The sequence below is a fragment of the Nerophis ophidion genome, linkage group LG16, assembly GCF_033978795.1.
Source record: "Nerophis ophidion isolate RoL-2023_Sa linkage group LG16, RoL_Noph_v1.0, whole genome shotgun sequence".
In the NCBI taxonomy this organism is placed as follows: Eukaryota; Metazoa; Chordata; class Actinopteri; order Syngnathiformes; family Syngnathidae; genus Nerophis; species Nerophis ophidion.
This window is the reverse complement of record NC_084626.1, coordinates 35,252,606-35,275,484: the sequence shown is the minus strand read 5'-3', so window position 1 is coordinate 35,275,484 and position 22,879 is coordinate 35,252,606. Positions and strand designations below refer to the sequence as shown.

Sequence of the window (22,879 nt, the reverse complement as noted above, 5' to 3'; positions counted from 1 at the left end):
TATACTGTACATATATTATGTAAATATTACGTACATATGTTTTATTGTACATCGCTTTTAGTTTATTTATACCTGCATTGTCCTTTCCATCCTTACACTTTCCATCAGTGTAATTGAGCTACTGTGTGGAGCAATTTCCTTTGTGGATCATTATAGTTTGTCTGAGTCTAAGCCCCGTTTCAACCACACTAAATCATTGTTTAAGGTTCCCCTCCTTGTACAATTTTTTACACGGGTAAGTGCGCCGTCTATTTCTTGAATCTCCGGCTCTTAGCTTTGTATGGACTCTGATCGTTTACAAACCGAGGTCGGAGAGGAAGTAACGCCAGTAAGACCGCGCCCCACACAGGAAGTGACGTCAGAAAGAACGCGCCACAGCCAGCTTCATAATAAAGTGGTTTCGTAACTTGGCGCTAACCACTGGAAATATGGAGGCGAGTCATCCATACATTCAAGTGTAAACACCAGGTAGGGTAGTGTAATTATGCATTCACATTCTTTTGAAGGAATCTTTGAAAGGAATGGCTCCTCATGATCTGAATCGCTTCAAAGAGCCATAAACACCATCTCTAGTCTCTGTGTGTGTAAGGGGGAGCCAGTTTGACTCAGTGGCACCTCCTCAGGGCTCATGTGGTAATACAGCTGACATGCTTACGGATTCTATTACAATATCTCCGAAAGGGACAAGCGGTAGAAATGGATGGATGGATTTTGCATCCGTGTGTGTGTGTACAACAACGATGGTGGGAAGTACATTAACTTGTCTTTATTGGCAATTGTGTTGCGGCGAGCTTGGTTGCCCGGCAGTAGAAGAATGTTCCAGAATGTTGATTGTCCAGAAGTGTTGAGACGTTTCCAGCTGCTAAATGCTGAACGTTAACACATCCTCCATTGTGGAATGTTGACAAGAGTTGTCCTCCAGTGGAACATCCAGTGGGGTGTCAAGCAAGCAGCACGTTGAGGCCTGTCGAGGTATTCTGCTGAGAATGTTTCCGCGGTAACCATGGCAACCACCCCCATGTTACAAAGTGGACCGATGCTTCAATGCTGAGACGTGTGCGGATGCGTGTACACACCTGGCGTCTGAGTTGATGGTCAAATTTAGATAACGGTTCACACATTACTGTGCGTGTGTTTGTGTGTGTGTTGACAGGAGACACAGTCAGGGCTGGAAGTAACAGACGTGCACATGTTAAAAGTAACAGTCAAACATCAGCAGCACACACACACCTTTGGCGAGCCTGAACGGGTGTGGCATTCCCTTTTTAGGTAGTCATGTGACCACTGCTGACGACCCCCCTGCCTCCCCATCTGTTTTTTACGGCCCCACCCACACGTGCATTCCACTCATGCCTTGCTGCAATGGCAGCCATGATGGATGTCGTGAGTTCCATCCATGGAAAAATAATGTTGATGGTGGGCGGAGCAAACAGGTCTGATGTCACTTCTGGCCGTCATTCGCATATGAACAAGTGCACAAACACGCTAGGTTGTTGTCAAAACAACAGCTTACTAATTCCAAACAATGCTACATGATGCTAAGCTAATTTCCTGTTGTCTTTTCCATTGATTTCATTAAAGGGGAACATTATCACAATTTCAGAAGGGTTAAAACCAATAAAAATCAGTTCCCAGTGGCTTATTTTATTTTTCGAAGTTTTTTTCAAAATTTTACCCATCATGGAATATCCTGAAAAAAGGCTTTAAAGTGCCTGATTTTCGCTATCTTTAAATCCATCGTCCATTTTCCTGTGACGTCATTTAGTGATGCCAACATGGCGGATAGCACAGCAAGATATAGCGACATTAGCTCGGATTCAGACTCGGATTTCAGCGGCTTAAGCGATTCAACAGATTACGCATGTATTGAAACGGATGGTTGGAGTATGGAGGCAGATAGCGAAAACGAAATTTAAGAAGAAACTGAAGCTATTGAGCAAATAGCTATTGAAGCTATTCGGCGATCGCCTTCTAACCAACGATTGAGTGTCGCAGGGTATCCATACATCTTTGTGCCATGTCTGTCTTAGCATCGACGGTAAAATGTGCAGGAGCAACTTAAATCCGTCGATTGGTAAGTGTTTGTTTGGCAATAAATGTGGGTGGGTGAAAGGCTGGATGCAAATATAGCTACAAATGTACATACAGCTAGCCTATATATCATGTTAGCATCGATTAGCTTGCAGTCATGCCGCGACCAAATATGTCTAACACATAAGTCAATAACATCAACAAAACTCACCTCCGTGATTTCGTTGACTTTATTGTTGGAAATGCATCTGCTTTGAGTGTCGCAGGGTATCCATACGTCTCTGTGCCATGTCTGTCGTAGCATCGCCGGTAAAATGTGCAGACGAGGGACTTTCCGATCTTTTGATACTGGTGCAACATGAATCCGTCGATTGGTAAGTGTTTATCTGGCATTAAATGTGGGTAGAGGGAAAGGCTGGATGCAAATATAGCTACAAATGAGGCATAACGATGCAATATGTATACACAGCTAGCCTAAATAGCATATTAGCATCGATTAGCATGCCGTGCTAATCGATACACACTCCACGTAAGACAACTTGAATCCGTCCCTGATCGTGTTGTTACACCATCCGACAACACACCGACGAGGCATGATATCTCCAAGGTACGTAAAAAAGTCGAAAAAACGGAAAATAACAGAGCTGATTTGACTCGGATGTTTGTAATGTGTTTGAGAAGATGGCGGATTGACTACCTAAGTGACGTCACGCTGTGACCTCATCGCCCCGAGAGCGAATAATAGAAAGGCGTTTAATTCGCCAAAATTCACCCATTTAAAGTTCGGAAATCGGTTAAAAAAATGTATGGTCCTTTTTCTGCAACATCGAGGTATATATTGACGCCTACATAGGTCTGGTGATAATGTTCCCCTTTAAGATTTTACTTTAACCAATCGTGTGTGTGTGTGTGTGTGTGTTTGACTGCCAGCTGTTATGTCGTATCACACAGTCACGCAAATTGTCGTCAGCTGTCTGTTTTTCACACACACACACACACACACACACACACACACACACACACACACACACACACACAAGCATGTGTCCAGCTGTCTATGTGTGTCTTTGCTGGTGGTCTTGTCCACCACGGTGGTCGTCTCTCGTTACTTTGGTCAACACCATGAACATTTGAAGGGTGCATTTCTTCCCAAAAGATAAGGAACTACTTAAAAAAAAATAATAATGGCATCCAGAGCACAGCACGGGGCTTTCAAAAGTCCATCCGCTTCCGTAAAACAAATCTTAGTGCTGTTTTGGCAATGGCAGGAGGTCCTCTCCTGACTGTGATTTTAACGCACGGACCGAAAGGAGGAAGGACTTTGTCCTTCTTACTGTCCACCTCCAGCTGTCAAGGAGTGGCCGGAATGTTCGTCCAGCCGTACCCTTGGTTGCCATTATGGTTTCGGGTTCCTCTTAATTTTTCCTTGGTTTGCCATTGTCCGTCTTCTCCTCATTGATGTCACACATGAACTTCCTGTATCTGAGAACACAGGAAGTGACTTTGTCATCTTCCTGCCTCCTAACTACACTGAACAAAACTATAAACGCAACACTTTGATTTTTCTTCCCATTTTTCATGAGTTGACTTCAAAGATCTGATGCTTTTTACTATATACACAAAAGACTCTCTCTCAAATATTGTTCACAAATCTGTCTAAAGATGTGTTAGTGAGCACTTTTCCTTTGCCAAGATAATCCATCCTACCTCACAAGTGTGGCATATCAAGATGCTGATAAAACAGCATGATTATTGCACAGGTGCGCCTTAGGCTGCCCACAATAAAAGGCCACCCTGAAATATGCAGTTTTATCACATTGTACAATGCCACAAATGTGGCATGTTTTGAGGGAGGGTGCAGTTGGCATGCTGACTGCAGGAATGTCCACCAGAGCTGTTGACCATAAATACAATGTCCATTTCTCTACTATAAGCCGTCTCCAAAGGTGTTTCAGTGAATTTGGCTGTACAAACACAGACCAGGTGTAACTACACCAAACCATGACCTCCTTATCCAGCAGGTGCATATCCATGATCGTCTGAGACCAGCCACCCGGACAACTGCTGCAACAATTGGTTTGCATAACCAAATAATTTATGCACAAACTGTGAGAAACCGTCTCAGGGAAGCTCATCTGCATGCTTGATGTCCTCATCGGGGTCTCAACCTGACTGCAGTCTCTCGTCGTAACCGACTTAAGTGGGCAAATACTCACATTCGATGGCGTCTGGCACATTGGAGAGGTGTTCTCTTCACGGTTGAATCACTGTTTTCACTGTTCAAAGCAGATGGCAGACCGCGTGTCTGGCATCGTGGGGAGGAGCGGTTTGCTGATGTCAACGTGAATCGAGTGGCTTATGGTGGGGGTGGGGTTACGGTACGGGCAGGCGTATGTTATGGACAACGAACGCAAGTGCATTTTATTGATGGCATTTAGAATGCATGGAAACACCGTGACGAGATCCTGAGGCCCATTATTGTGCCATTCACCCAAGACCAGTACCTCATGTTGCAGCATGACAAAGCACAGCTCCATGTTGCAAGGATCTGTACACAATTCCTGGAAGCTGGAAATATCCCAGTTTGTGCATGGCTAGCATACTCACCGGACATGCCACCCATTGACAATGTTTGGGATGATGTGGATCGGCGTATACGACCGAGTGTGTGCCAATATCCAGCAACTTGGCACAGCCATTGAAGAGTTGACCAATATTCCACAGGCCACAATAAACAACCTGATCAACTCTACGCGAAGGAGATGTGTTGCACTGCGTGAGGCAAATGGTGGTCACACTAGATACTGATCTCAGGTCCAGGTTTGGTTGAGCTGACCAATCTAAGTCTATGAGCACGAACTGATGAAGCCTATACTCGGATGATCAGCAAAACGTCTTCCAAGACAAACCAAGCAGTCCAGTTGTGATCGATTGAACAGCCTGAGATGACCATGACTTCGATGAATGAGAACCTTCATAGACACAAGATACTTACTGCCTTACTTTTCTATTTCACATTTCAGAGTGGCCTTTTATCGTGGGCAGCCTAAGGCACACCTGTGCAATAATCAGGCTGTTTAATCAGCATCTTAATATGCCAAGCCTGTGAGGTGGAATGTATTATCTTGGCAAAGAGGAGATGATCACTACCATAGATTTAGGCAGACTTGTGAACAATATTTCAGAGAAATAGGTCTTTTGTGTATGTAGTAAAATGTTTAGATCTTTGAGTTCAACTCATAAAAATGGGAGCAAAAACAAAAGTGTTGTGTTTTATATTTTTGTTCAGTATAGAACAGTCCAAATCACATACAGTTAGTTGTTAAAGGCCTACTGAAATGAGATTTTCTTATTTAAACGGGGATAGCAGGTCCATTCTATGTGTCATACTTGATAATTTCGCGATATTGCCATATTTTTGCTGAAAGGATTTAGTAGAGAACATCGACGACAAAGTTCACAACTTTCGGTTGCTAAAAAAAAAGCCTTGCCTTTACCGGAAGTCACAGACGATGACGTCACCCGTGTGAGGGCTCCTCACATTGTTTATAACGGGAGCCTCCAACAAAAAGAGCTCTTAAGACCGAGAAAACTACAATTTCCCCATTAATTTGAGCGAAGATGAAAGATTCGTGGCTGAGGATATTGCTAGCGAAGGACTAGAAAAAAGAAATAAAATAAAGTTTTAAAAAAAAGGCAATTGCATTGTGAACGATTCAGATGTTTTTAGACACATTTACTAGGATAATTCTGGGAAATCCATTATCTTTCTATGTGTTGCTAGTGTTTTAGTGAGTTAAATAGTACCTGATAGTCGGAGGGGTGTGTCCGCGGGTGTCTTGACGCCAGTCTCTGAGGGAATTATTCACGGCAGCAGCAGCACAACAGAAGGTCCGCTGATCTCCGGTAAGAGCCGACTTTTTACCACAATTTTCTCACCGAAACCTGCCGGTTGACAAGTGGTCGGGATCCATGTTCCCTTGACCGTAAAGCTTCACTTCTGGGAATTTTAAACAAGGAAACACCGTGTGTTTGTGTGGCTTAAGGCTAAACCTTCCCACCTCCATCTTTGTACTTTGACTTCTCCATTATTAATTGAACAAGTTGCAAAAGATTCAGCAACACAGATGTCCAGAATATTGTGTAATTGCGCGATGAAAAGAGACAACTTTTAGCCGCTAGTGGTGCTGCGCTAATATGTCCCCTTCAACTCGAGACGTCACGCGCATGCGTCATCATACGCGTCATCATTCCGCGACGTTTTCAACAAGAAACTCCGCGCGAAATTTAAAATTGTAATTTAGTAAACTAAAAAGGCCGTATTGGCATGCGTTGCAATGGTAATATTTCATCATTGATATATAAATTATCAGACTGCGTGGTCGGTAATAGTGGGTTTCAGTAGGCCTTTAAGTGGGACCATCGTCATTTGTGAAACGTCCCTTCTTTAGCATCCTCATGCACTGGCATGTCAGTCATGTGACTCCTCCCCAGCAGGCCGCCTGTGTCGTCATGGCAGACCGGCGCCCACGAAGGTCCTTGAAGCCATTGAACAAGCCAGCGGCCTTGAAAATGGAATAAAAAAGAGCAAAGTAGACGAGAGCTCAGAGAAGAGGCTGGGGGGTGTATTTCCGTCGGCAACGCCGCCATCAAACAGTTTAGCTCCTGCAGCCATCTTGAACTCTTTTTAATCTTTAAATGCTCAACATGGTGCCACCAAGTGCAAAAACGCACCCTTCTACATAACTTTCTATTTGCAAGGACGCGTCCACTAACAACCTTGAAATGTTTTATCAGCGAGCACATACACTTTACTTGTTTACAAGCATGTTGACTAACATGTCTAACTTTACATGTTTAGGAGTATGTCTAACTGTATGTTTATTAGCATGTTGACTAGCATTGCTAGCATTACATGTTTATTAGCATGTTGTCTAACAGGTCTAAATGTACTTGTTTACAAGCATGTCTAACTGTGCATGTTTTATTAGCATGTTGACTAGCAGGTTTAACTTCACATGTTTATGAGCATATTAACTAGCAGGTCTAATTTTACATATTCATTAGTCTCCTAGTATTGATTGATCGATTGATTGATACTTTTATTAGTAGATTGCACAGTTCAGTACATATTCCGTACAATTGACCACTAAATGGTAACTCCCGAATAAGTTTTTCAACTTGTTTAAGTCGGGGTCCACGTTAATCAATTCATGTCTAACTTTACATGTTTATTAGCATGTTATGTAACATGTCTAACTATGTTTGTTGGTATGCGTAACTTTACATGTTATTAGCATGTTCAGTAGCATGTCTAACTATGTTTATTAACTCGGCTAACTTAGTTAGCATGTTCAGTTGGATGTCTAACTTTGTTTAGTAGCATGGCTAACTTAACATATGTTAACCAGCATGCTTAACTGTACATGTTTGTTTGCATTTCTGACTACATGATTATCAGCACGATGACAAGCATGGCGGACTTTACCCACGTTTATTAGCATGTCGACTCACATGGCTAACTTTACATGTTTGTTAGCATGTCGTCTAATTTAACATGTTTATCAGTGTAACAAACAGTTCAGGGTGTCCCTCCAGTGTTGCCGTAAGGCTGTGACGTAAGAAGTCTATATAAAAGGTGGGTTGTTGAAGAAGGTGATGGGTATGGAGATAGGTGTAAAGAAGGGAACAATAAAGTGGTGGAGACCGGACCTGCTCTCATGACTCCCTTTTATTATTTTATTTTATCAGTACCCAAATTATGCGAACCCAGGACACTCGGCTACATTGGTGGCAGCGGTGGGATTATTTTAACTGCTGTGTTAAAAAAAAAAAGGAAGAAAGTTTTACACGGGACACGTGAGTTTCGAGTTAGCTGCTAAGCTTCCCGGCCATTTTGCCGACACGTGGTGTGGTGACCACGGCTCTTTTTAAGCCCGGAGGCGCTGTTTGACGGACACTCACACTGCATGGATGTCGAAAGTGGACTTTTTTTTTTGTGTAACCGCTCCTTTCACCGACGGAGGGAGCCGACTGCAACCAGGAGCTGGTGAGGATGTTCGGATCCTCCCAACTCGTCCCGTGGGAGACTGCGAGCAGCTTTTAAACAAAGACAATGGACCGGTTCGGGGCCAACCTGTCGGCGAGTGTGCGTGCTCCGGGGGAGAGCGTGGAGGTGTTTACTGCGGGCGTGGCCCGGCTGGTTGCGGAGGCGTTCCCGCGGTCTTGCTGCTGGCCCTTCGTGCCGAGAGACAGCCGACGGTGGCGTGAGAAGTACAGAGCGTGTCGGACCCGTCGGTGCCCTTAACGTCCCCGTGGGCGGGTCCCAGGTTTGTCGGCCCACCCGGAGGGTGGTCATGGACGTTCTGGATGTGGCCGGGAGGTTCCCGTGGGGGCCCCAGGGTGTTTCCCCTTCAATTAGACTCTGTATGTTGCTTGGGAAAAAAAAAGGACGTGCACCACTGCCTATAACCCCAAGTCGGATGGCATGATGGAGCGTCATAAACGAACTATCTCACAAACGGACTATCTTGCAGGGGGTCACTGGAGCGACCTCCTGCGCACAATCGGACTATCTCGCATGGGGTGACAGGGGTAACCTCCTGCGCACCATCGGACCATCTCGCTGGGGGCGACCTCCTCCACATAATTGAACTATCTTACAAATGGGGCGATTGGAGTGACATCCTTCGCATCTGGGAGTTTTTGCAGGTTTTGAGGGGCCAGTGTGTTAGCCTATGCAATACGGTGTAAAAAAATATATTGTTGATTTATTGTGAATTTTGAATTTTTTTTTTCTCTTTTCTCTGTTCTATTTCCCCTTGTTTGTTACCTATTTTGTTTGTGATGAAACGGGGACGTTTCTACTTGAGGGGGGGACGTATGTAACAAACAGTTCAGGGTGTCCCTCCAGTGTTGCCGTAAGGCTGTGACGTAAGAAGTCTATATAAAAGGTGGGTTGTTGAAGAAGGTGATGGGTATGGAGATAGGTGTAAAGAAGGGAACAATAAAGTGGTGGAGACCGGACCTGCTCTCATGACTCCCTTTTATTATTTTATTTTATCAGTACCCAAATTATGCGAACCCAGGACACTCGGCTACATCAGCATGTTGACTAGTATGTCTAACTTTACATGTTTATTTGCATGTTAACTAACTTGTTTAACTTTGCATGTTTATTCACGTTACCGAACTTGTTTAACTTTGCATGTTTATTAGCATGTTGACTAGCATACTTAACTTTACACGTTTGTTAACATGCTAATAGACATGTTAAGTTAGAAATGCTAACTTGCAAGTACGACTGTTTGTCAGCATGTTGTCTAGCAAGTCTAACTTTACATGTTTATTAACATATTCAGTAGCATGACTAACCTTACACATGGTTTTAGCATGTTGACAACCATTGTTAACTTTACATGTTTATTAGCATGTTTAGTAGCATGTTGACTAGCGTGATGAGTGGTTTAGTTATACTATTATATTCAAGCAATATTTAAAAGTCCTGCCACTACAACAACCTGTGGTGTTTCAGAGCATCAGCGGGTGTTGTTGAAGATTCTAAGAAGAGTTTGTCTGGGAGCTTTGTGGAAGTGAGGCTAAAAGGTGGAACAGCATGGAAAGTTCAGAGCTCTGACTCTAAACAAAGTATTAGGCACGGTGAGCGCGGAGGCGTAGCAACAAAGGAGCTTTTAGCCGCAGGACGTGTTTTTGTTGTTGCCGGGAATTCCTGCGGTGATTCGTTGTCTCTGCCGGGCATCTGCTTGGAGGAAGAAAGCAGCAGCAGGGGTCTCTGTAGAGACTTTCTACCTTGTCCCTACCCATTGGTGTTGAGACGCAGGAGGCGGGGCCTCCCCATGAAAGAGTGGCATGAATAACAAGACGCACTCACACTGACACAAAAGGGGTGCACGCATTCATCCGTGGAGCTTTGAGTGCTCGCTCTTTGTTTGCTAATCCACGCTTCATCCGGCCCCGCCCCCTCTCCACTCTCTCCTTTTTCACTTCCTGATCATTCAAAGAAAGTCAGATAATTGTAAAAGTAATCATATTACTCCACAGCTCCTCAGACGTCAGATCAGTGTGCGTACGTGTGCGTGCACGCGTATGCATTTTAACTATTGCTTTCTCACCACCCGTTTTCCTACGTGCAGGAGTCAGCGGCTTGCTCCTCCCTGTGAGGAGGACAAAAGAAGAAAAGGAGGTGGAGGAGCATCTCTCTTGGCGCCAATCAAGTGGGGGAGGAGCTAAAAGAAACAGTGGGCGGGGTTCATTAGGGGTGAATGCCCCGCCCCCTTTAGCCCATCATCTTTGAGAATGATCCAGAATCTCCACGTGGGAGGCGTCAGAATGAGCGTGCTCCTGCTGGCTGTGCTCCTGGTGGGCGTGCGAGGAGAACATGGTGGAGGTGAGCTGGAGGCCTCCATGCATTCGTCGCTCGTCCTCCACTTCCAGGAAGACACCGCAGATGCCAACGTGGCCGCCATGAAGCAGAACTTCCCCGATTCCTCAGCAGTGGTGGGCCGGCTCTTCCAGATGAAGGTGCCTACCAAGATGGAGGACACGTATGTGGGCGACGTGATACAGGTGAGTCACACATAGTTGAATGTCATATACTCACTCAACTCTTTACCGCTAGACTTTACTCCTAAAGTAACTTTAACCCTGTAGCAACTTTACACCAAAAGTAACTGTCCTCCTAATGTAACGTTACCCAAAAAGTAAGTAATCCAAATGTCATTTTTTTCCTGGGGTAATTTTACCCCTTTCTAAGCCTAAACTAACTGTCCTTCTAAAGTAACTTTAAAGGGGAACATTATCACCAGACCTATGTAAGCGTCCATATATATACCTTGATCATCCATCCATTTTCTACCGCTTATTCCCTTTTGGGGGCGCTGGCGCCTATCTCAGCTACAATCGGGCAGAAGGCGGGGTACACCCTGGAAGTTGCAGAAAAAAGACCATTTGTTTTTTTTAACCGATTTCCGAACTCTAAAAGGGGGAATTTCGCGATATAAATGCTTTTCAATTGTTCGCTGTCTGAGCGATTACCTTTAACCTGTGATGTTACAATGGGAAGCAATCCACCATTTTCTCAAACACATTACACACACAAGTCAAATCAGCTCTGTTATTTTCCGTTTTTTCGACTGTTTTCAGCTAATCGATGCTAACATGCTATTTAGGCTAGCTGTATGTACATTTGTAGCCACAGTATATTTGCATCCAGCCTTTCCCTCCACCCACATTTAATGCCAAACAAACACTTACCAATCGACGGATTTAAGTCGTTCCGGTGGTCAAAAGATGCAATCTTTGGTTAGAAGGCGATCGCCGAATAGCTTCAATAGCTATTCACTCAATAGCTTCAGTATCTTCTTCAATTTCGTTTTCGCTATCTGCCTCCATACTCCAACCATCCGTTTCAATACATGCGTAATCTGTTGAATCGCTTAAGCCGCTGAAATCCGAGTCTGAATCCGAGCTAATGTCGCTATATCTTGCTGTTTGTATCGGCGTCACTATGTGACGTCACAGGAAAATGGACGGGTGGATTTACAGATAGCAAAAATCAGGCACTTTAAAGCCTTTTTTCGGGATATTCCATGATGGGTAAAATTCTGAAAAAAACTTCAAAAAATAAAATAAGCCACTGGGAACTGTTTTTTATTGGTTTTAACCCTTCTGAAATTGTGATAATGTTCCCCTTTAATGAAATCAATGGAAAAGACAACAGGAAATTAGCTTAGCATCGTGTAGCATTGTTTGGAATTAGTAAGCTGTTGTTTTGACAACAACCTAGTAAGGTTACTAAAGTAACTTTAACCCTGGGGTAGCTTTACCGCAAAAGTAATTAATCTGAAAGTAAATGTCTTCCTAATGTAAATTTACCCCAAAAGTACCTAGTCCAAATGTAATTGTACTCCTTAGGTCACTTTACACCTGAAGTTACTACACCTAAATTAACTTTACCTCTAAGTAACTGTCCTCCTGCAAGTTTTTTGTGTCATTGCCCCCCCTTGGGACCCACCCAAATTGAAATACGACTGAGAACCTGATATGTAATTATTTGTTGTTGTGTTTATATACGTAAACAACTCTGAGTTGATGGCAACAGCATCTACATAGAAGACTTGTTTTCTCACGCCCTCCTTGACACCTTATCATGCCCGCTCCGTTATATAAGAAGTATCGGTTAAATGATGATAAAACTTTAAGGGATATCTGTATTTCATGTATGCCAGCACGTTTAGCACAACCATTAAGGGGCGCCACACATACATGTGGAAAAATAAAGCCAGGACACACTTTTCATCATGATAAATCCGTGTAATGTTATATTCACACAAGAACCTATTTAGAACAAACAATGCTCATCCATCTTCATGGCAGCCGCGTTCTTTAGGCCAATGTTTGTCAACCACTGTGCCGCGGCACACTAGTGTGCAAATCAATAATTATAATCTGCAAATAATGTGCCGTTGCTTAGTGTCTGTGCTGTGTAGACCTCTGCAGGGTAACCATGAAATTAATCATCCATATCAGTAGGTAGCAGCAGGTAGTTGATTGCTTTGTAAAAGTCGAAATGTGTCGGGTGAGACAAGAATGGTTTGTTGTGATCCCAATATGCAGACCACAGAGATCAGGTAAAAAGGTATGTAATGCTTAAACCAAAACTGAATAAAAGGAAAAGGCAATGAAGCATATGGAAGGCTACGCAAAACGACAGTAAAACTGAACTGGCTACAATGTCAACAAAAACAGAATGTTGGACGACAGCAAAAACTTGCGTGTGGAGCAGAGACGGCGAACACAGTTCATCCGTACATGACATGGAAATCAACAATGTCCACACAAAGAAGGATAGCAACAACTTAAATACCCTCGCTTGCTAACACAAAGCAGGTGCGGGGAATAGTGCTCAAAGGAAGAGGTAAGAACTAAAGCACTTCACACAGGAAAACACCAACAATCTCAAAATATGGCACGACAACCTGGTGGAGTTTCATTTTTTTATGTTTTCTGCTGGTGGTGTGCCTCCGTATTTTTTAATGAAATAAATGTGCCTTGCCTCAAAAAAGGTTTAAAAACACTGCTTTAGGCGATGGCAATTTCTGTGTAAATACGAAGACTTGAATGTAACACCTGATATACCTTTTTAACAACAAGTACAGGATCAAAGTCTGTGTACTACATGTCCTCAGTAAACTGAAGAAGTATCTACAGTCAGTGGGTATATGTGTTCATATTTCTTGGTTGAGCCTGTTGGTCGACTCGAACAGTGCTGCCACCTAGCTGGGACGCTTTTGTACCGTTCAAGAACGAAAACGAACACTCCCCCCCACACATCATCGGGCGCCTGCCCCACTATTTGAGGAGTGCTTTCCTAAGGAAACTTTACACTTAAAGTAACTGTCACTAGTAGGTAACTTTACCTGGAACTAATAGTGAGAACGTCATCACATACACAGAAACAAGAACAAGCCTGTCCAGCAAGGAGCGATGTGATTGGCCGGTGGGTCACAATGGCGTCTCGTATGTAAATCTAATCTTGTTGCTAGGCAACAAGGGGGACACATAACAGCATGAGGAACTGAGCGGTCGCTTGCGGTGATGGCGTTTGGCGGTCGGAGCGACTCACCACTGACCACAAGTCTGCTAGTTGTCAGTGCACATGGTGGCTTTTTACGACTGTAAAAAGCTTCAAACATATGAATGTAAGCTAATTACATAGCAACATGCTCCCCCGTCACTGTGATTCATGTCTTTTAGTTTGTGTGTGCGTGCGTGTGTGTACGTGTACAGTCTCACGTGCATGTTGTGGCCTGTGAGCGGTGTTTCGCTTGATTGACAGTTGATTGTCCTTCATCAATCAATCAATCAATGTTTATTTATATAGCCCCAAATCACAAATGTCTCAAAGGACTGCACAAATCATTACGACTACAACATCCTCGGAAGAACCCACAAAAGGGCAAGGAAAACTCACACCCAGCATGACAGCAAGATGATGTCATCTGCTGCTCCCTGTCTCATGGAAACATTCATCACACACGCGCACGTTGACACTCACGCACCGGGCGCCATAAGGATGTTTAACAACCCCCCCCCCCACCCACGGTCTCAAATTTTCCACTGGAGACGCTCGACTCGGCCAGGAATCCCCCCACCAACCCACCCTCCCACCACACATGCCTTACCCCTGTTTTCTATTTTCATCTCTTCCTTCCATACTTCATTCCCTTATTTCCTTCACATGTCCCTTTTCTCCCTTCTGTTCCTGTGTGTGTGTATCTAATGAGGAGTTGTGAGCGTGGCCATGTGAAGCATTTGTGTAATGGCGTGCAAAGCACCTCTCATTTGTCTGTAGCCCTGTCATTGGCATTGGTGAGCGTTACAGAGGACATAGTTTGCTACAAGAGGGCATTACTAGCCCTCCTGTCTTTGCCTTGGAACATGATTAAAGACGGCGTTGTGTGTCTTCCCTCAGCTTGTCTCCACGGTGATGCATCTCACTTTGTAATCGCTCGACTTATTTAGATTAAATCTTTCCTTTTATTTCTGAACAAGCCAATTTGCGTAACGTCATTCACATAAAGTTGTGATGTTTTTTATGTTCCCAGTGAATGTGACCTCAGCATCTTCTCACGTTTCAGATTTCCGAGTCGGGGAAGGACGTTCTGCCCACCTGGCTGCACTGGGACGCCACCCGCAGAACTCTGCAGGGTCTACCGCTGGACGGGGACAAAGGCGTCCATTACATCTCAGTGACCCTGTCCAACCACTCCGAGTCGTCGGCATCGTCTTCATCGGAGGTGTTCTCCATCGAGGTGCACCCTGAAGATAATTCGGAGGCTGACTCGCCTCAGATTACGTCCAACCAAGTCGCCACTGAACGCGACCTGTTCACGTGCGGCAATGAGGAACCGACCACGGTGTTGACAGTCATCCTGGATGCCGATTTGACCAAAATGAGCTCGCGCCAGAGGGTGGTGCTCTTGGACAACATGCAGAGATATTCGGGCATGGAGCTGACCTTCATGAAGATTCTTCCTGTGGTCAATAATCGTCTCTTTGACATGTCTGCTTTCATGGCAGGACCCGGGAACGCCAAAAAGGTGAGTCATGTCGTCCTGTGTGACACATTCTACCATTAGTGGCACTGAGAGGTGTAAATAACAAAGTTATTTGTCCCACCAGGTGGTGGAGAACGGTGCATTGCTCTCTTGGAAGCTCGGTTGTTCACTCGACCAGAGCACCGTCCCAAACATTGACAGCGTCCAGGGGCCAGCAAAGGCGGGCACCATGTCTGCTGAGTTGGGCTACCCCGTGGTGGGCTGGCACATTGCTAACAAGAAGCCCCATGTTCCCAAGCGTGTGCGGCGCCAATTCAACAACACCCCTACGCCGGTCCTGGCCGTGCTTCCTCCTACCAGTGTTGTCGAACCTCCAGTGAGGATTGTTCCGACGTTGTCTTCCCCTGCCATCGCTGCTCCCACCGAAAGCTCTGCACCGCCTGTTCGAGGGCCTGTACCGCTACCAGGCAAGCCGACCATTCGAGTCCGCGACCCGATTAGCCACACGCCCACTTTGGGGCCTCCTCAACCTACAAGGGTGATGGAGACCACCAGCACCATCCCCATCGAACCAACTATGACCAGGCCCACCTTCGTGGAAGCTACCGCCACACCGCCTACACCCACCCGAAAACCTACCAAGAAGCCCAAAAGACCCAAAACCACCCCCATGCCCAAAGAACCAAAGACAACCACAGCAAAGCCATCCAGACGCACCACGCCGTCTCCTGGCGTCCTTCCAGATCCCTTCAATGAAAAACCAGTGTTACGCAATCCCATCGACCAGGTCAAAGCTTTAGTGGGTACGTACTTTGAGGTCAAGATCCCCTCAGACACCTTCTTCGACAAAGAAGATGGAACCACCGACAAACTGCGTCTGAGTCTGAGAAAGAACCTAAACGAAGTGGTCGGTGAAGGTTCATGGATCCAGTTCAACACTACCAGCCAGCTTCTCTACGGCCTTCCTGATGTGCAGAACGCTGGAAAGCATGAATACTTCATGCAGGCCACTGACAAAGGTGGATTGAATGTCATCGACGCTATTGAGGTCCGCGTTGACCGCTGGCCCGCTAACGACAAAACTCCTGTTGTGTTCACGGCCCGACTGGAAGGAGAACCGCGCTCCGTTACACACGACATCCACAAGAAAATACTGCTGGTCAGGAAGCTGGCGTACGCTTTGGGAGACCGAAACAGCAGCATGGTGAGCCTGAAGAACATCAGCAAAGGTTCCATCCAGGTGGAGTGGACCAACAGCAGCCTGCCGCAGCATCCTTGTCCCAAGGAGCAGATCATGACCATGAGCAGGATGCTTGCCGACGCCGACGGAAGGCCATCACAAACCTTCCAGAATTCCATGGAACCTGAATTTCGACCTCTGGGCGTCAAGGTGAAGGGGCGGGCCAGCTGCAGGACTTACTCCTTCATTCCCCCGGGAGAGATGGAAATCCCGGAATATGTGCCAGTCACACCGGCACTGGGAACCGGGAGGCAGAGTACAGATGACGTCTACCTCCACACGGTCATTCCCGCTGTGGTGGTGGCGGCCATCCTGTTGATTGCGGGAATCATGGCCATGATCTGTTACAGGAAGAAGCGGAAGGGGAAGCTGACCCTGGAGGACCAGGCAACTTTCATCAAGAAAGGCGTTCCCATCATCTTCGCCGACGAGCTAGACGATTCCAAACCGCCAGCCTCTTCCAGCGCGCCCCTGATCCTCCAGGAAGAGAAGCCTCCTTTGCCACCTCCCGAGTACCCCAACGTGGCCGCGCCAGAGACGGCGCCCCTAAACCGGGAACTGCTGGGAGAGTACACGGCACTCCGGGACGAGGACCCAAACGCGCCCCCTTACCAGCCGCCGCCGCCCTTCACCACGCCCATGGAGGGTAAAGGCTCCCGACCGAAGAACATGACTCCCTACAGATCTCCTCCGCCCTACGTGCCCCCTTAAGACCTGCTTTGCCACGTCCCTTGCTGCTCACGCCGCTTCCTGGTCTTCTTCACCGTCTGGACTTCTTTGCGGCCGGATGTACAAGGTGCTAATGGTCAACACCGCTACGGGGTTTGCCTTTCTAGGGCGTAGGGGGCGGGGCTGGGCAGGTTGGACAGACTTCAGTTTTAGTGGTCTCCAAGGGGCTAAAGATGCACGTGACCTTTGACCACAACACATTGTTGCAAATACAAAGCGATAAACGTGCGCTTTGGTTGTGGCGACTTTTGATTTTTTTTGGGTGGGGCAGTGGTGTTTTATTTTTCTGCATTATCAGGAGTTTTCTTTTTTTATCAGGAAGGAGTCGTTTTCCTAACACTTTACATTTTTCAATAACACAAAAGGTGTGTGTGTGTGTGTTTGTAAGCGTGATCAAAGTTGAAGACACACAGGTTGTCATGGCGATGCAGTGGGACTGCTTCCATAGTACATATATAAAGATGGGGAAGAGGGGCGAGGTCTAAATGAACCTGCAGGTTGTTGTTTTTTTGTTCTGTTTGTGAGAAGCAATAAATTAAATCCAGTGTGCGGGAATAAATGAGCGAATGATTGATTAAGGTGCTCCTATCATGTCAGCAGACACAAGGCAAAAAAAAAAATTGCTGCAGGTTGAGATTATTTTTCTACGTAAAGAGGATGAGGTCACCAATGTCACACGGAAAGAATCTTCTAGAACTTTTTTAATCCACTTTTGATACTTGCCCCAGTGACCATGACTGAACAAGTAATACTTCTAAACTAGACGCTATGTTTATTAGTTTAATTTGTGTGCCTTTGCATTTATCTTTGCTCATACTTGATGTACTTTTATTTTGACATGACTGACGTTTGATTGGCCGACGCTAACAAGCTTATTTTGCTTCTCCATAATAAAATCCAAGTGGTACGACTTTTATCATCTTCATCTCATCTTTGCTCACCGTCGTCTTCGGTGCTTTCAGTTGCTTCTCATCCATATTGATAGTTCACTGCTCTTCTGAAGATGCTGCACTCACACTTAATAATAAATCTGTGTGGACATTGACATCATTATTCATGTTTAAGAACAGCACATCAATATGGATCCCCGGTTGGTCGGTTTCCTTTTTCCTTGCCAGCCACGTGACGCAGAGTAGACTTTGGTCCAAACTGAATCAAAGCGTCCTCAGGAGGTTGTTTGGGCCCTGTGGAAACGCCCGTTAACAGCAGCGAGTCAAACAGGAAATACTTTTAATTAAGCCCTCGCCCAATGCCGGGGGTTCCGCCAACACGTCCATTGCGTTTATAATCACAGACTAATTGGCGAGGAAGGTTAACCACGACAACTCTAACCTTGACGTCTTCAAGGCCAGTATGATGAAATGGGGGTGGGGGGAAATTAGGGGACATATCACATGACTTTTGCAGCTTTACTCGTCTCTTTGGCTTCATGGTGTTTATCTTAAAGCTGCATGTGAGTGTAACAGCAGCAACACCTTAAGTGCTTTGAGCTCACTGCCTAGCGTTCAATTTATCAGCAGGATTTGTGGACCCCTGGTTCTAACCAAGCGTCTGTAAGGCTGGACTATGCCGGATGACCACTGTTACGTCACCATAGCAACGCCAGAGGCACGCTTGACATGGCCGCACGTCAAGTTGCCATTGGGACGAGCCTCGGAATGTCCACTTCCACAAAAACAAAAGGTCAGATCACATTCACATTACGGTCCTCTGACCTTTTGAGTTCCAAACATCAGTCCTAAAGAATCCCAGGTCCACGCCCACCTCCTAGCGGACATGCGTTGTCGTTGTCACAGAGACGGGCGACAAACAAGTCCCTTCATCTTTCCTCCTCCTCACATAATCGTCGGCATAGGCGCCGCCCACTTGGCGTCCGAAACAAAGCAGCAATAGAATTGACCACAAAGGTTCCTTTTGGAACCTCATTTGACCTATGATGCAGGCAGGAAGAACGTGCTCCAATAATCATATTCGTATCAATAAAAACTAGCCACAAGTCAGGGGTGGCAAAATCATTTTCATGGTGGGCCGTGACGCAGTTAAGGCCGCCCTCCACGGGCCATTTGCAACTGCCAAACCATAAAACTGTATTATCGCTACATAACGTGTACTCAGTTGCTCCTTTCATTGGATTATTATATTTTCTGCCCATAGACTGATTTAAAAATTGCTTTGTAATCAGAAGTCAAGTTGACAGGCAGATTTTAAAGGTAAAGAAATCTATTTCAAAAAGGGTATATGACAAAAACATGCTTGGAATAGCTGTGCATCAAATACAGTGGGGCAAAAATGTATTTGTCAGCCACCAATTGTGCAAGTTCTCCCACTTAAAATGATGAGAGAGGTCTGTAATTTTCATCATAGGTACACTTCAGCTGTGAGAGACTGAATGTGAAAATAAAATCCAGGAATTCACATTGTAAATTATGGTGGAAAATAAGTATTTGGTCAACCATTCAAAGCTCTTACTAATGGAAGGCGGTTTTGGCTCAAAATCTCACGATACATGGCCCCATTCATTCTTTTCTTAACACGGATCAATCGTCCTGTCCCCTTAGCAGAAAAACAGCCCCAAAGCATGATGTTTCCACCCCCATGCTTCACAGTAGGTGTGGTTCTTGGGATGCAACTCAGTATTCTTCTTCCTCCAAGCACGACGAGTTGAGTTTATGCCAAAATGAAGACATGGATGATACAGCAGAGGGTTGGGAGAATGTCATGTGGTCAGATGAAACCAAAATAGAACTTTTTGGTATAAACTCAACTCGTCGTGTTTGGAGGAAGAAGAATACTGAGTTGCACCTAAAGGACACCTAAAGATTCGCAGCCCTAATATATATATATATATATATATATATATATGTATATCTATATGTATATGTATATATATGTATATATATATATACATATATTCACATATGCACCAGGTAGCCCGTAAGGACCAGATGAGTAGCCCGCTGGCCTGTTCTAAAAACAGCTCAAATAGCAGCACTTACCAGTGAGCTGCCTCTATTTTTAAAAATGTATTTATTTACTCGCAATCTGGTCTCGCTTCGCTTGACATTTTTAATTCTAAGAGAGACAAAACTCAAATAGAATTTGAAAATCCAAGAAAAGATTTTAAAGACTTGGTCTTCACTTGTTTAAATAAATTCATTTATTTTTTTTACTTTGTTTCTTATAACTTTCAGAAAGACCATTTCAGAGAAAAAATACAACCTTAAAAGTGATTTTAGGATTTTTAAACACATTTACCTTTTTACCTTTTAAATTCCTTCCTCTTCTGTCCTGAATCAAATCAATGTTCAAGTATTTTTTTTTTTTTTTTTTTTTGCAATGAATAATAAATACATATTAGTTTAATTCTTTATTTTAGCTTCTGTTTTTTCAACGAAAAATATTTGTGAGACATTTCTTCAAACTTATGATTAATATTCAAAAATATAGATAATACAGGAAATCTGTAGAATCAAATTTAAATATTTCTTTTAAAACTTTTGTTCTGGAAAATCTAGAAGAAATAATGATTTGTCTTTGTTAGAAATATAGCTTGGTCCAATTTGTTATATATTTTAACAAAGTGCAGATTGGATCTTAACCTATTCAAAACATCTCATAAAGATTCTAAAATTAATATTAATCAGGAAAAATTACTAATGATGTTCCATATATTACTTTTTAATTTTTAAAAAAAGATTCGAATAAGTCGTTTTCCATGGCTTCCCCGAACTTCTCCCATGTCCGAGTTTTTGCCTCCGCGACCGCTGAAGCTGCACACCGCTTGGCCTGTCGGTACCTGTCCACTGCCTCCGGAGTCCTATGAGCCAAAAGGACCCGATAGGACTCCTTCTTCAGCTTGACGGCATCCCTCACCGCTGGTGTCCACCGAGGGGTTTTAGGATTGCCGCCCCGACAGGCACCAACTACCTTGCGGCCACAGCTCCGATCTGCCGCCTCGACAATAGAGGTGCGGAACATGGTCCACTCGGACTCAATGTCCAGCACCTCCCTCGTGACATGTTCAAAGTTCTTCCGGAGGTGGGAATTGAAACTTTGTCTGACAGGAGACTCTGCCAGACGTTCCCAGCAGACCCTCACAATGCGCTTGGGCCTCCCAGGTCTGTCCGGCATCCTCCCCCACCATCGCAGCCAACTCCCCACCAGGTGGTGATCGGTAGAAAGCTCCGCCCCTCTCTTCACCCGAGTGTCCAAAACATAAGGCCGCAAATCCGATGACACAACTACAAAGTCAATCATGGAACTGCGGCCTAAGGTGTCCTGGTGCCAAGTGCACATATGGACACCCTTATTATTGAACATGGTGTTTGTTATGGACAAACTGTAACGAGCACAGAAGTCCAATAACAAAACACCACTCGGGTTCAGATCCGGGCGGCCATTCTTCCCAATCACGCCTCTCCAGGTTTCACTGTCGTTGCCAACGTGAGCGTTGAAGTCTCCCAGTAGAACAAGGGAATCACCCGAGGGAACACTTTCCAGTACTCCCTGGAGTGTTCCCAAAAAGGGTGGGTACTTTGAACTGCCGTTTGGTGCGTAAGCACAAACAACAGTCAGGACCCGTCCCCCCACCCGAAGGCGGAGGGAGGCTACCCTTTCGTCCACCGGGTTGAACTCCAACGTACAGGCTTTGAGCCGGGGAGAAACAAGAATTGCCACCCCAGCCCGTTGCTCTCACTGCCGGCAACGCCAGAGTGGAAGAGGGTCCAATCCCTCTCGAGAGAAGTGGTTCCAGACCCCTTGCTGTGCGTCGAAGTGAGTCCGACTATATCCAGCCGGAATTTCTCGACTTCGCGCACTAACTCAGGCTCTTTCCCCCCCAGTGACGTGACGTTCCACGTCCCAAGAGCTAGCTTCTGTAGCCGAGGATCGGACCGCCAAGTGCCGTGCCTTCGGCTGCAGCCCAGCTCACATTGCACCCGACCTCTATGGCCCCTGCTATGGGTGGTGAGCCCATTGGAGGGGTGACCCACGTTGCCTCTTCGGGCTGTGCCCGGCCGGGCCCCATGGGAACAGGCCCGGGCACCAGGCGCTCGCCATCGTGCCCCACCTCCACTGGAGAGGAGGCTACGCCGGATAGCCGAACCTCGGATTCAGGAGGAGCAGTGTGGTTTTCGTCCTGGTCGTGGAACTGTGGACCAGCTCTATACTCTCGGCAGGGTTCTTGAGGGTGCATGGGAATTTGCCCAACCAGTCTACATGTGCTTTGTGGACTTGGAGAAGGCATTCGACCGTGTCCCTCGGGAAGTCCTGTGGGGAGTGCTCAGAGAGTATGGGGTATCGGACTGTCTTATTGTGACGGTCCGCTCCCTGTACGATCAGTGCCAGAGCTTGGTCCGCATTGCCGGCAGTAAGTCGAACACATTTCCAGTGAGGGTTGGACTCCGCCAAGGCTGTCCTTTGTCACCGATTCTGTTCATAACTTTTATGGACAGAATTTCTAGGCGCAGTCAAGGCGTTGAGGGGTTCCGGTTTGGTGACCGCGGGATTAGGTCTCTGCTTTTTGCAGACGATGTGGTCCTGATGGCTTCATCTGACCGGGATCTTCAGCTCTCACTGGATCGGTTCGCAGCCGAGTGTGAATGAGAATCAGCACCTCCAAGTCCGAGTCCATGGTCCATGGTTCTCGCCCGGAAAAGGGTGGAATGCCATCTCCGGGCTGGGGAGGAGACCCTGCCCCAAGTGGAGGAGTTCAAGTACCTAGGAGTCTTGTTCACAAGTGAGGGAAGAGTGGATCGTGAGATCGACAGGCGGATCGGTGCGGCCTCTTCAGTAATGCGGA

At 45.7% G+C, this 22,879-nt stretch overlaps 1 protein-coding gene across 2 annotated transcripts in view; it reads left to right on the top strand.

Annotated features, from left to right (window-relative positions):
- Positions 1–17,995, top strand: part of dag1 (dystroglycan 1) — a 36,957-nt gene extending 18,962 nt beyond the window's left edge. For both annotated transcript variants that reach the window (XM_061875005.1, XM_061875004.1), the window contains exons 2-4: positions 10,185–10,617; positions 14,691–15,152; positions 15,235–17,995. In XM_061875005.1, the coding sequence (XP_061730989.1) occupies positions 10,348–10,617; positions 14,691–15,152; positions 15,235–17,061 (2,559 nt within the window). In that variant the 5' untranslated portion in view covers positions 10,185–10,347 and the 3' untranslated portion in view covers positions 17,062–17,995. The remainder of the gene's footprint in view (positions 1–10,184; positions 10,618–14,690; positions 15,153–15,234) is intronic.
- The last annotated feature ends 4,884 nt before the right edge of the window (positions 17,996–22,879 follow it).